This window comes from Haemaphysalis longicornis, unplaced genomic scaffold, assembly GCF_048455015.1.
Source record: "Haemaphysalis longicornis isolate Haplotype H1 unplaced genomic scaffold, Haemaphysalis longicornis Haplotype H1 scaffold_4, whole genome shotgun sequence".
In the NCBI taxonomy this organism is placed as follows: Eukaryota; Metazoa; Arthropoda; class Arachnida; order Ixodida; family Ixodidae; genus Haemaphysalis; species Haemaphysalis longicornis.
In genome coordinates, this window is record NW_027526361.1 from 6,541,298 (window position 1) to 6,555,068 (window position 13,771).

The window sequence follows — 13,771 nt, forward strand, 5'->3', positions numbered from 1 at the left end:
GCCCTCGTTGAAAAAGAACTGCGTGGCGAACAGCCCGTGCAGTGCCGTATAGAATCGAGTTGGAATATACACTGCCTTGCGTAAAGTAGATAATCCCGGTATTTCTTTCAAAGATCGGGCCTGGCTGCAGCCGTCTCTCAAAGCTCCGCCCTCTAAAAGCGGAGAAGGGCGACTCCGATTTTCCCGGTGTTCTGTTCTTTCACTGAATTGTGTTTGCTACGTGGTTTGAGGGTGTCTCCAGTGCAGCTCAGCGCAAGCCCAAACCAAGTAAGCGAAGGAGTTCACTGTAGCGCAAGGAACGCGCCCTCTCCCGACTCTTTCAAACCGTGACTGGCTTTGTTTACGTGCGGACGGAGGGGCGTAGTATCAGAAATCACCCCAATGTAGCGCGTCATAAGCGTGTTTGAGCATTGACGAGTGAGTTTTAGACGCTGAAGTCATGTCATCTGTCGTCGGTTGTGTTTACACTGTGTATGAAGACGGCTGCCGTGGGAAAATCTTGTCGTCTTGGCCGCTGCTATCGTTCGGACTAGAGCGAACTCTGCGTTTAGACCGAACACCCCCTCGACTGTGGCAGCATTTGACTTATACGGTGGCCTGGGGACTTCGTTTGTTTCCTGTTTGCTGCTAAGCTTCGTTACTGGAGCATCACATGCAAGTGACTTCGTGGTTGCGACGACACCCCACCGGTGAAGTGGACGCCATGGTTGGGTAGGGATTCGGCCGCTACGCCACGCCCACGAATGGGCTGGGTTGTGCTTGATTGACGCGAGAACTCGGAGAAAACTCGGGATTGATATTGCACAGCCGAGTTGGACTCGTTACGCTCATGGTGGCGGCTGCTGCGGCGTGGTTCGTTGCTCATGGTCGCCGTAGCAGGCATACATCTATACTGACAGATCCCTTTTCTTTAGCGGAGGAGGAATTTCGAGCGTGTTTTCGTTTCTCTAAAGTACTGTGCATTGGCTGTGCAGTCCGACCCCCTTTGCGACGACTTTTAAGGAGCTTTCGTTCCGTGACTGCCGAGGAGCAAGTGTTGTGTGCGCTAGTGTCACTAATTTAGTGACTCTAGTGTGCGCTATCTGTCTGTCTGTCTGTCTGTCTGTCTGTCTGTCTGTCTGTCTGTCTGTCTACCTGCCCTGCCTGCTCCCTGCTTGCCTGATCGATCGGTCCGTCCGTCCGTCCGTCCGTCTGCCCGTCCATCCATCTCTCTCTCTTTCGTATCCCAGGTGTAGCTTCGGTGTTATACCCCACAATCAATTGAAACCTTTCGCGGGCGGCAAGCCAAGAAGTTGGCTGGCATTGGAGCTAAGGTAACGCTGACCAAGGGCAGCTGACGTTTCGGCATACATTCGTGCATTCGTGACAGAGAGAGAGAGAGAGAGAGAGAGGAGAGAGAGAGAGAGAGAGAGAGAGAGAGAGAGAGAGAGAGAGAGAGAGAGAGAGAGACGAGAGAGAGAGAGAGAGAGAGAGAGAGAGAGAGAGAGAGAGAGAGAGAGAGAGAGAGAGAAAGAAAGCGGGTCCCCACGGTATTAGTTCCACAATACCCAGGAGTGTGTTGTATGCGCTGCATTGATACGAACAAATGTTCATCTCGCTAAGCATCCGTCCCCCTGAAAATTGAACGCGTTTATGCTTGCTCCGCTGCGTTTCGGCCTCCCTTGCCAGGTGACGCTCCCGTTATTTAATTTGGTTGTCGGTGTTGTATTTCTCTGGCTATCCAAAAATTAAGATATAATTGCAACTCGCTGTCCCACTGCGGCAGCACTGCAACTACGACAGTGTTCTCGGCAAGTTCTGAACAGCGTTCACTAGTGGCTCTGATGGCGTCTCTCCAGTCACCCGCTAGCCACCCGCTAGTCACCTATTGCCCCACCCATGGGTCATCGGTGCCCCGTTACTTGCGACTACCGAGTGATGAACCACGGGGTGGTCACTAATGGGGACCCTCCAGTGAAAATTCACCGGCAGGGGTGGGCAACCAACCTCACGAGGTTAGTACTTCATGAGGCCGACAGCAGCCTGAAATGGACCTCAGTGGCTGACGCTTCTTCAGGGCCAGCAATTCCCGTAGGCAGTGCCCAGCCACGGCTGCTCGCCTTTTCCAACGAGTGGCCGTGGCCCAGCACCCGAATCGTACGGCGTAGCGCAGCGAGCGGATGTCGGCTGCAGGCGGTTACATCGAGGAGGTGTTTTGTCGCCTCCAGTAGCACTCGCGCAGAAAAGCTCGTGCCGGACCACAGAAAGTACCATATTTACCCGATTCTAACGCGCCCCCGATTATAACGCGCACCCGACTTTCCTGGCAAAAAAAAAAAAAAAAAAAAAAAAACGAAAAAACTTGCACCTCCGATTGTAACGCGCACGGGCCTTTGTGACCCAGACAAACGAATGCGAGAGAAATGGGCGATTTATTTCCCGAAGTAATCTCACTCATCTCTCTCCTCGTCGCTCTCCGCTGACCACAACATCTCGGCCTCAGTGTCTTCAAGCGCGTTCGTGATGCACACTTCTGAACGAACGTTCAACTTCAACCATGGTCTATGGGATCGTGCCCACGCCTCGCACGCCCATTCCGAGAGCTTCTCCAGAGGTGCACGCTTCAGCCGACCGCTCGTTTTGAACGCGTGGGAGCCGCTGCTGCCATTGCTGTTATCAAGCGCGCAAGTGAAACGATTTGACGATTTGTGTGAACTTCGATAGAAAAGCCTGGGCGCCTAGGCTTGCTGCGTCTGAAAAATCGTTGCTAAAAGCTTTGGCGCCACCTTGAGATGGCGATGGCGATGGGTGGGACAAAATTTCCGCTGTTTCGGCAGTTTCGGTTTTGTATCCGATTCTAAAGCGCATGCGATTTTTCGGCCTATTTTTTCGGAAAAAAAAGTGTGCGTTAGAATCGGGTAAATACGGTAGCTTTCTCCCCAGCCCTCGGAACGTCTGCTGACATGCCGGCCGATAACTCTTCGAGGAGGAGAAGCATCCTGATTGCGCGCACCGTTCTTTGCGCGTGCGCAGTCGCGGCGATCCGGCGCGCCATCCAGTGGCTGTACAACCTGGTGAACGTGTGCAACCGGCGCATGGGCGAGCCGTATGAGAAGTGCCGCAAGCCCCTGGCTGACGCGCACAGGGACTGCCTCGACATGATGCCCGACCTGCTCGAGTGGCTCTGCTCGCCCGTCCAGCTGGTCGAGTACATCTGCCACGTCGCCAAAGGTGGCCGGGCGCGCTTTTTCTCGCCTCGCTCTCTATACCGCGGAAGTGAAGAGTATACATTCAGTGGGAACGCTCTGGACGCCCAGACGTGCCCGGTATCCCTAAGGTGATCTTCCCATCGACACGCGTTTTGCACCAGGCCTTCGGAGACGCGTACAGCCAACGATAAGGCGGGTAGCCATGCAGTCATGTGCTGTTGTGAGCGAAAGTATGCATGATATCACGTGAGGGTGCTTCGATGCGTCACCGCCCCTAAAGCACCTAATTCCAGAACACCGACCGGGCCACCAAACAAAAAATGCGCGATCTGCTAAAACATGCGCTACGCGGCCTGTTTTACACCTAATCTGGTCTCTGCTCTCAGAAGCCGACGGAGGCCAAATTGTGGCGCTTCGCCAGTACACGTGGCGCGCTTCCAACGTATACCAACGTATATCATTTTTTGGCTATAGAAACTTGGGATCGTAGAGATCTTGGGGCCAAATTTTTGTCCACGCTTTTTCGTGCTGTGAAAACATCTAGCGCCACCGATGTGCCGCCTGTTTTGGCGGGAGTTTTGTACGACTATTACGCCATCGGCTTCAGGACACACGAATCATTGGCTTTTTGGAAGAAGAACACCAGATGTCGAGCGTGGAAAATATTTACAGCGTATGTTGTTGTCGCGCGGGTCAGTTCGAGCCCTGTAGCGCCGAAGGGAAGAATAACGCGGAAAGGAAAAGCGCAACGAAGACGTTATTCCATAAGGTAATCTGCACATTATACGACAATTCTCTGATATGTATTTTTTATCCAAATTTTTTTGGAACCGCCTGGGCGAGCAGTACAATTCGTGGCCACTGCTGCCCAGGTGGAGTCTGCATGCCGCGTTGACGCTGGACTCCGTGACGTGCTAAACAGACGTTAGTAATTTTTGCTTCTTCTTTTCACCTATGTCGCTAACAACGAGCCGGTAATTATGGCTACATGGGAACTACAACAAGCCGGAACCGGCTCCTAACGAAGCCTGTCTTAGTTGATCCCGTGCTAGCATTAATTTGGAACGTGCGCACGCGCAACACCGGGAGCCACAATTTAAACCTGTAGAATATATAGCATAAGAAAGAAAAATGGCCGCGTATCTGCTGCGTTGCAAATGTTGACAAAAGACAATAGTCTTTCGTCTAGATTTGCCTAGCAAATGCCTTTTTTTTTGCTTTCCCGCTCACCTATCATGGCGTTCCTCTTGCGTCGCGCTCCTCCCAAGGTAAACACGCTAGGGGTTTGCTCAAGTCAATTGAAATTTACCGTGTTTCACTGCTCTAGGCCGGGTTTCTCGATGCCAACGTTGCCGCACGGAAGAGACGCGCGTGAATCAAACGCCCTACTTCAATGTTTATAGAACCACGTTGCCCTGCTCCACGTGCGTTCCAAGGAGAACGTGGAACGTATCTAGTGGAGCTTTTCGTAACTGTTGCCGCTCGATTTCTTAACATGCCGCCAGAAGCAATAGTGGCGCGGGCGACAGCAGGCGACGGAGTGGATTTTTTTCTGCGATGGATGTAGTACCTCATTTCGCAAAAATCAAGCATCCATACATTTTTATAAAGAAACAGTGTAAACAGCACTTATGTCTTGATTTTCTGCCTTATATTTGCGCAATGTCTTGTTCTTGTTTAATAATGTTGACAAGTATGAGCACTGACACCAAACTTAGCCGTTTAGATTTGGCTGTGGGTATGTAACACTATTGCGCAGCTTTATTTTCACTTTGGCTGGGTGGCTGGAACTAGTCACACACAGACAGACAGACATTTTTGCGTTTAAGTAGCCCAAGAAAGACTGCCGTCTATAAAATTGGCGCTGCCCGGGCTATTGGCGGTGAGCGCTACCACGGGCGGCGCTGCGAAGCGCGCCTCCGTGACGTCGGCTGAGGAATTCTCGCATTTCCAGCACAGGCACTGCTGCCCCTCACAATCACAAGCGGAGTGTAGCAGACGACAGCGGTGCGAGTCCCTAAGCCGACGTCAGAGCCAGGGGGCGCCACACAAACATCTCACCGCCAATACCATGCTGACGCCGGTGATCTCTGCTACCGCTCCCAGCATTCGTGAAGGAAAAACACACGCCCACCCACAAAGATACCTCTTACCTCTTCAGTTCAAACACTTTTGTGCGATAAGAGCAGTCATGAACGGCCAGGCCTCATTGAAGTCTTACTTCAGTGAGGGGTTTACGCTAGAGTCCCTCAGGGTAGCTCGTTCTGAATGATAACACCGAAAAGAACGCGTGACAAATTGAAGAAACGGCTGATGAGAGAGAGAGGAAACTTTATTCGGGATTTGTTGGGTCAACGACGAGTGATGACCAGCGCTTGGAGGGCGCCGGTGACCTGGGCTGCACATTCAACGCGCCCCCGAGCCAAGAGCTACCCGTGCTGTAGTAAAAGCAGATTCAGCGAGTCGCTTTGATCGCTTTAAAAAAAGCGCGCCGCATGCGTTGCCGAGGCACCATCATTTGTCTTTCTTGCGAAGAGCGCATAGACTTCTGCCAACAAGGGACCTGCAGGTGCAAAGATAAGACGGGCCGCGAAGCGATTGTCTCGGCAGTGAGTGTTCGTTTGTTTCGTCGCACTGCAAGGCCTTTAGTCCACCTCTTGCGTGAGATATAGACTTATTGTTCGCGACAGTGCATTTTTAGGCACGCTGTTTGCGCAATAAAGCAGCTAGTGCTGTCCTGCGTTACACTATCTGGACGTACGTGAACTGTGCACGCGCAGTTTTTGCGAGCCATAGGCGGCTCTGACAGCACCGAATGTCACGTGATCCTATATCTATACCCTCGGTATCAGAGCAGACCCCGCCATGGTAGCTCATTGGCGTTGTGCTGCTGAGCCCAAGGACACGGGTTTGATTCACGGGCACGGCGGCCGCTTTTCTGATGGATGCGAATAGCGAAAACGCCCCTGTGTCGATATTTCGGCGCACGTTAAAGATACGCAGGTGGTCAAAATTAATTGGAAGCCCTCCACCACGGCGCTCTTCGTATTCCGGGAGTAGCCTTGGTACGTTAAACACCTCAAATTTTCGGAATCAGAGTAGTAGTACGGAAGCGCTGGGTAATTCGAGGTAAACTGCAGACTCTTACACCGCCTCTCATTGACGCAGTGTCCTTTAAAGCGATTTCGTAGGCCGCAGACCCTGTTTCTTATATAGTTCGCAAGAATCAGGACGGCACAAGCATCGCTCCTAGGCGAAACCGACGTGGGCTGCTGGTTAGGTGAGGCCGAAGCAGCGAAAAACAGATGAAGCTTAATTTCCGGCACGAGAAATGAATCCCATAGGAGTAACGCCTCTATGCAACCTCTATGGAGGGCTGAAGCGGTCGGGGGTCAAAGAGAGTGGTCCTGCACTGGACTTCAATAAGCTGCTGCTGCTGGTGGTGGTGGTGGCGGTGATGAGGATGGATATCTAGAGGAAAAAAAGGTTTTGAGCAGGCAACTTGAGTGGGCTTAAAATTCATGACTGGCCCAAACTTTGCTGGCCCTAAAGGATTCTTTTCGCCTACCGGAGAACCACCAGTTTCGACTTGCATAAAACCAGAATTAGGTTAGTTTACTCTGAGCAGAAATTTGAAATTCCCTCCACGTGCTGCTGCAGATTAAAGGCCAGCTAAAAGTTCGCCAACGTAAAAATGTCATTTAATAGTACACACTAAAAGAGTGCTAACTGGAAAATTACGCCCATATTCCCGCGAGGGAACCCTGATGTGATGCGACGCATCAGGGGGGAGCGTTTGGACTGACGCTGATATTGGATTGCGTCAGTCCACTCGCTGAAGGGACTGTCGCTTCCATCACGTCTTCATCGGAAGAATCAAGCCAAGCAGGAAGTCGTCAAGCAAGTCACGCGGAGTCGAACGAGAGCGAGCGCTGACTGAACCACCGCAGCACGCTATACCCGCTTTATAGTCACAGCGCCTGAAGGAGAGGAGACAGCGGAGGAGAAGAGTCGCGCATGCGCGCACTTGCGCGCACTTGCGCGACGGAAGCGGAGCGAAGCGAGCGAAGCGCGCGCACGCAGCTGTTGTTTATGATAATGAGACGGAGTGAGAGTGTTGCGCACAGCTGTCGGAGAGAAGAGCGGAGGAGAGTCGTGCATGCGCAGGTGGCGTGCGGACGCCGCCGACGCCGACGCAGGAGGGACATGCCTCAGAGCAAGAGATGCGTCGCATCTAAAAGCTGTTTCATAGAGGAACGCAGGCGACGCAAACCGCTCGTAAAGATTGGCGCTTTTGGAACCGAATCTGGAAGAAAAGGCGACGTTACCGGCGGCCGACCGCGACGTAGGTGATGAAACGGTAGCTGGCGCACTGGTGCCGGCGGCCTCATGCAGCAGCCTCCAAATGCGCGTGGCAGCGTCGCGTTTTGCACTGTTATCTCCAAAGAACTACCAAGGCTAATGGAGTTAGGCGCAATTATAACATCGCGGTGCTATCAACCGAGATGAAGCAAACAGTCGGCAGTTATCGTTGCCTTAGAATACCTTAGCGATCCTTAGCGAATACCTTAGCGAATACCTTAGCGATCCTTGGCATCGCGAGGGAAAAAAGCAGGTCCATATTTACAAAGCTGCTTGCTCGTATGATACCGATAAGCAGCTTTGGTTGGCCGGCAGCTTGGCTATAAATCCGTTATTCTAACCGCCGAGCTGTTCAAGCTTCTAGTTCAAACTGAGCCCAGCCGCGCTCACGCGATCGTGCGCCCCGTGAGGAGCGCCCGGCGTCGTCTAGGTTGGCGCGCGGGCTTGCGCCACTTGAGGAGCTCGCAAGAAATGCCAAGAAAAATACCGAGCCACGTGAGCGTGAACCTCGCGAGGAGCGCCCGGCATCGGCCAGCTCGACCTTCGAGAACACTGTGCCCGCCGTTCGTGAAGCAATCTCTCGCGTGCTGTTCTCCTAGCCAGCTCACGTGAGGGGAGAGAAAAGCTTTGCTGTAAAATACCGTTAAGAGGGCGGAGTGACCGCTGGCATGGGCCTGACGGCGACAGTGGTGGCGCGGTTCACCAAAGAGATTTGGATCCCTGTATCCGAGCTGCCCAGCGTCCCCTCCCTCTGCTCTTCACATTCTATGGAGGGGAAAGTATTATTAGGACATGCCCAGATGGAGTGCGACACGGTGGCAAGAGCACAGCACGAAGGGCAGTTGGGGAGAGAAAAAATTGGCCGCATATGTGCTCCTTTCGTTGCAAATGCCGTCAAAGGACGATAGTCTTTATCGGCCTTTGCGAAGTAAATGCCTCCCTTCGCTTTCCCGCTCGCCTCTCATGTTGTTCCTCTTGCGTCGCGCTCCTCCCAAGGTAAAGACGCCAAAGGTTTGCTTAAATAATTTTAAATTTCCCGCGTTCCTCTGCTCCAAACCGGGTGTCTCGATGCGAACGCTGCCGTACGGCGAAGACGCGCGTTAATCGAGGCGCCCTACTTCAACGTTTATTGAACCGCGTTTACCTACTCCACGTGCGTTGCAAGCAGAACGTGGAACCTATCTAGTGGAACCTTGCGTAACTGTTGCCGGTTGATTTCTTAAAATGGCGCCAAAAGCTATAGTGGCGCGGTCGACAGCAGGCGACGGCGGAGTGAATTCTTTCTCTGCAGTTGATGAAGTATTTAATTTCCGAAAAGTCAAGCCTGTTTGATTTTTGTATAAAGGAACACTGCAAATATCACTCCTGTATTGATTTGTTGTCTCATATTTGCGTAATTTCTTGTTCTTCTTCAATAATGTTGACAAGTATGAACATTACACTGGACATAGACGGGTAGATTTAGCTGTGACTATATAAGACTATTGCGCAGGCATTGTTTTGCTTTGGCCGGGTGGCTGAATCGAGTCACAGACAGACGGACAGACCGAAATTTCTGGGTTTAAGTAGCCCAAGAAAGACTATCGTCTTTAAAGGAGCCATGAAGAGAAAATGCAAGTTGGTTTTATTCGAAAGATTTCGTGTTTTATAGTGCCCCCAGCGCTTGTCCGGATACAAACGTTGCTTTATTCACTGAGAAATTAAACAATTTAGGTTAAAATTTTGATTTTCCCGCTCAATCGTGCGTTTTCGTGGTCCCAAATGACATCACAGGAACCGACCGCTCTGCAGCCTAGAGTACCTTCATTCACGCATCCGCCGTACAGGGTAGAGACACGTATACGCTGGCGCCGCCATTTTCGGTTGCTCGCTCGCCGCCGAAGCAAGTCATTGTGTCAAAACCGCGCTAAAATTATCGCCGCAACGCGGTTTACTGAAGAAGTTTGAATCATATTGTCTGTTTCGCGTTGCTAGGTCTCGTGGGAAACGAAAAGAATAACGCGTTGAGCCCGTTGGCCCAATTGCGGCGGCACGGGACCGTTCAAAGGTTGTCTCCACCCTGTACAGCGGTGTTGGTTTGTTCCCGCGTTTCTTTACGTTCCGTAACCTAGATGGCGCCACCATACCGTGGCAAGCGTTTGGTTTGTTTTTGCCCGCATTTAAACCTGGCTTGTTTTTGTTCTGGGAGAAAATATTCGTTCCCTGAAACAGTGCTCGCTCGACAAATGGGGTCACGTAAGACACCGTTGCTTGCGTCAATCGGCCAGTGTCGTCTGAGACAACCCCAAGCCCCGTAGTGCTGTGCAGCTAAACCAAGCATGCTGTGCGCAGTACGAACAGCAGAACGCATCAGTACTTCTATGTTTACATGTGCTTTCGTAACTTCCACTGTTTGTCCCATCATTCTTATTGCTTTGTAAAGAATGTGCCCTAAATTTAAGCGCAAATCGCTCGTTCGTCTAGTTTGTAAGCTCTACCTAATTTGCGTCTGCTTCTGCCAGCCTCCGCCAATCGCAGAGCTTAGCCCATGTGACGACATAGGTTCTGTTGCGGGAAATGAGCTGGTGGGTCGCATGACCATTCCCGTTTTTCCTAATTATGTAGCTTATTTGAGCGAAGTTTACGTTAAAAGTGGTGTCAGTATGATTCTAACGAGACAATCTTTTGAATGAACCAAACTTGTGTTTTCTCTTCATGGCTCCTTTATTAGTGTGGGATGGTTATGGTGCAGTATACTGAAAGTTCACGTGCGTTCGTGCCTGAAGGGGGAACACATGTTTTCAAAGCCAGTTACCGCAGCGTGTGCTAACGCGTCCACATTGGGAGAGATGAAAGGCTGCGTACTAAACGGCCGGGGCCTGCCACCCATGAAGAACTTTCAGCGGCAAGTTCGGAAATCCGTGTGACGTGCAACAGCCGGGTGTCCGTCGAAGGGAGACGGGCCGCCAGCTCTGCCGCTTCTCCAGCCTTGCACCACTAGTGCAGGCTGCGCCATTTTTGACGGGAACGAACCGCGCACGGGCGGCGATTAAAATCAATTCGCAAGCTGTTCTTGCTGTGCATTTATGTGCAGACAGCTTTGTGAATATTTGTCCAGCAACTGTCACCTCGCTGCACACCAAGGATGGAATTGTGTGATTGGTTTGGAACCGCCTTTTTGAGAGATGAGGCACTGAAACATCCAAAGTAACCTATCTGCCACGGTTTGCTACTTTCACCAAGGACATGTGCAGTGGGAAGTATTTTACTTTCAGTTAAACTAAAAAGTAGGTACTTTATTTCTAGATTTAAAGATATAGTAATTTATCACTTAGCAGATGAGTAGTTTCGTTAGCGTAGGCACTTCGCGAAGACGACGGCTGATCTTTGTGCGGATATGTGCGTTACCGCGCGCAAGGCTGATTTTTTAGTTCGCTTAGCGAGGGAAGAAAAGATAGCACAAATTTTTATACCTGTGCGTAGAACAACTCAATTTAGGTCGTCCAGCTTTAGGAGACGCGTAAAGGGGTGGTGGCTTAGGGCCAGCCCAGATATACCAAATGTCGCCCGCGGGAGTGCAAGTAGTCAAGGATTTATAAAAGATTTTTTCCTCCACCACTGTTTACTCTATTAAATGTTTCTCTCTCTCTCTCTCTCTCTCTCTCTCTCTCTCTCTCTCTGTGTGTGTGTGTGTGTGTGTGTGTGTGTGTGTGTGTGTGTGTGTGTGTGTGTGTGTGTGTGTGTGTGTGTGTGTGTGTGTGTGTGTGTGTGTGTGTGTGTGACATCTGCAATAGGAATCATAAGTGGTCGGGCAAATTTTTATGGGTAAAAACATAAGAAGTTTTTAAGTAAAGTTTTTCTATAAAATAACTATACAAATAAAAAGTTTTTCCAACTTCCAAAGCATAGCAACCGCGCGTATAGTTTGTTGGCTTCTAATTTCTTTTGTTGCATTGACAAATTGCGGGTATTCCAACGTATGCGGTTAGTTTTAAAATGTGTGATGCCGAAGGAGGTACAGCGCGGCGTAACAGAGAATCCCCCAACGAACGCAACGCTGCGCCCGGCACAGCGCCGTGCAAGTCACCGGAGAAGCGCTAGCTGCACAGGACAAGCTCCTCTTCTCCGTCGCAGACCCACGGCAGACCACTCGGAAGTTGCTTCGGCCAATCTCCGCCAGGTGCAAACGTCGTCTGCTAGAGCTAATTTAAAAGCTTGCAGTTATTGTCCTATGTGGGTGTCGGGATTAGAACTTCGCTCTGGTGATTTTTAGAACACAAAAAAAAAAAACGTATTTGGATGACATTCCGGCGAAAAAAAAAAATTGATTGCAGTTGGCCTTTTTTAACACCAGTGGGCACCACTTGTCTGCGGTGCAATTTTATTCCCACCGCCTGTCTACAGCACCAAGTAATCTCCTAAAATGCCATTTGTTCTCCCTTGACATTTACTCGTGAGCAAGACTGTCGTCTCCCTGAAAATCTGTATTATTTTAACACGCAGGATCAGCAAATCAATGAACTAATCAATACAACCAACTACCTCGATCGCAATTATGTAAAAAAATTAATTCCTTGTTCCGCCGCGCCCTTGTGCAAAATGAAAGTACTGTTCCTCGAAAGAAAACGTTGCGGGCTCATGAAATTTAAATTTCCTTCTTTTATTCAAACGCCTATTTAGCTCACTCCCCCACAAGCACGTGACAGTGCAAAAAAAATCTCGAAACAAAGGTTTTTTTCCATTGCACTGCGTGTGGGAGAAAATGAATGAACGGAAGAGAAGGATACATTCCGTCTTCACAAAAGCTGGCCGCATGAACAAACTTGGCGTGCTCGCAGGGCGCTGGTATGTACGTCAGCACACCATGCCGGACTCAGTTGTCGAGGAAACTCGGCCCGCTTTTCTCTCCGTTTGATAGTTATATTGGACAGAACGAACCCATTAAACACAAAAACAGACAGGCGCGCAAGAAGAAAATTAAAAAAAACGAAACAAGCTGGATCTTTGTTTGGTTTGGACCACGCGAAGCCTACCTAAGCCGCTCCGTAATTCCCTAGGCATGTTTGCCGGAAATAGCCCGGTTATACTTATTGACTCGCTTATTAAATATCGCGTTGGCGTATACGTGCCCACTTATTATTCTTGGAGGTGCAGTATCGGTCATACGAAGTAGGGCGAGAACAAAGAATTAAGCCCCGAAACTTATTATGCGCCCGAGCGGCTTCGGAAATTGGGCAATTGTGGGCCCTCTGTGTTCAGCCGAAGAAACGGAAAAGCGAGCTGCAGGCGGCAGTCCGGCAGCTGAGGCGAGAGCGTTGTGGGACGTGACCTGGCTATTGATTGCTTTTTTCCCCTTTTACCTGTTAGCTCTCGATGCCCTATTGGCCTTTAATATTGCGCTGATATAGTTTCGTTCAGACGTAAAACAGCGCTCACGCAGATCTGTGGCGGCGGGTGCTTGTGTTCATTTGTGTGCTGCTTAACACACGACAAGATGGCGTCTCGAACGTGACACTCTTAAACGTTGGTGCGATGCCGGCTCACTGTTTGGTAGCTTGATCGCAATGGCAGTTTTATTTCCCCTTGTGTCAGCAAAGGGAATGCTAACGAAATTAACGACCTTGATTTTCCTCGTTTCATTTAAGTGCGACCACTGCGCCCGTATTAAACAAATTATTTATTTTATTGCATTCTTTCCGGAATGCATATAACGGAACTCACTGCGCTTAAAAAAAGTTGAACATCCCGAACTACGTTGCCACTCTGCCCACACTGAAAAGTTCGAGAATACCTGCAGCGCCTGCTCTGTGAATGTGCTCGATTTAGTGGACAAAGGGTGCCCTTTGAAGTGTCTTGGGGACTATTTCTTTCCGTGGACATTCAACTGAAGGACGTTTTAGGTCCGTGGGCATGTCTCTAGCGTGCTTTACGGGCTGCAAAATTTCTGGCCGCGTACATGCAACGAACAGGTCTAGACTAGTCTCTGTAAATAACTCAACGTCTGTTTACGCTTCAACTTTTTCAACATCTCCCTCGTCATCTTTATCACGTCATCATCTGGCGTAGCAAGCTAGCCATTTTAGTCCGCCTAACATCGCCGGACTTCATAAAAGATCGTTCTCTCTCTCTCTCTGCCGCATAACTTTAATTCTCCGTCATTCACTGCCCCTGGCATCTCCCTGCAAGTACGTTTTTTGCAGCCGCAAAAAACGCCTGTAGCAAGAATAAAAGAAGGGGACAAC

General features: G+C 50.3%; 1 protein-coding gene across 1 annotated transcript in view; it reads left to right on the forward strand.

Annotated features, from left to right (window-relative positions):
• The window catches only part of LOC144178181 (DC-STAMP domain-containing protein 2), a 131,193-nt gene that overhangs the window by 49,327 nt on the left and 68,095 nt on the right, over positions 1–13,771 (forward strand). Inside the window, exon 6 of the mRNA XM_077705812.1 lies at positions 3,013–3,210. Coding sequence (XP_077561938.1) covers positions 3,013–3,210 — 198 coding nt within the window. The remainder of the gene's footprint in view (positions 1–3,012; positions 3,211–13,771) is intronic.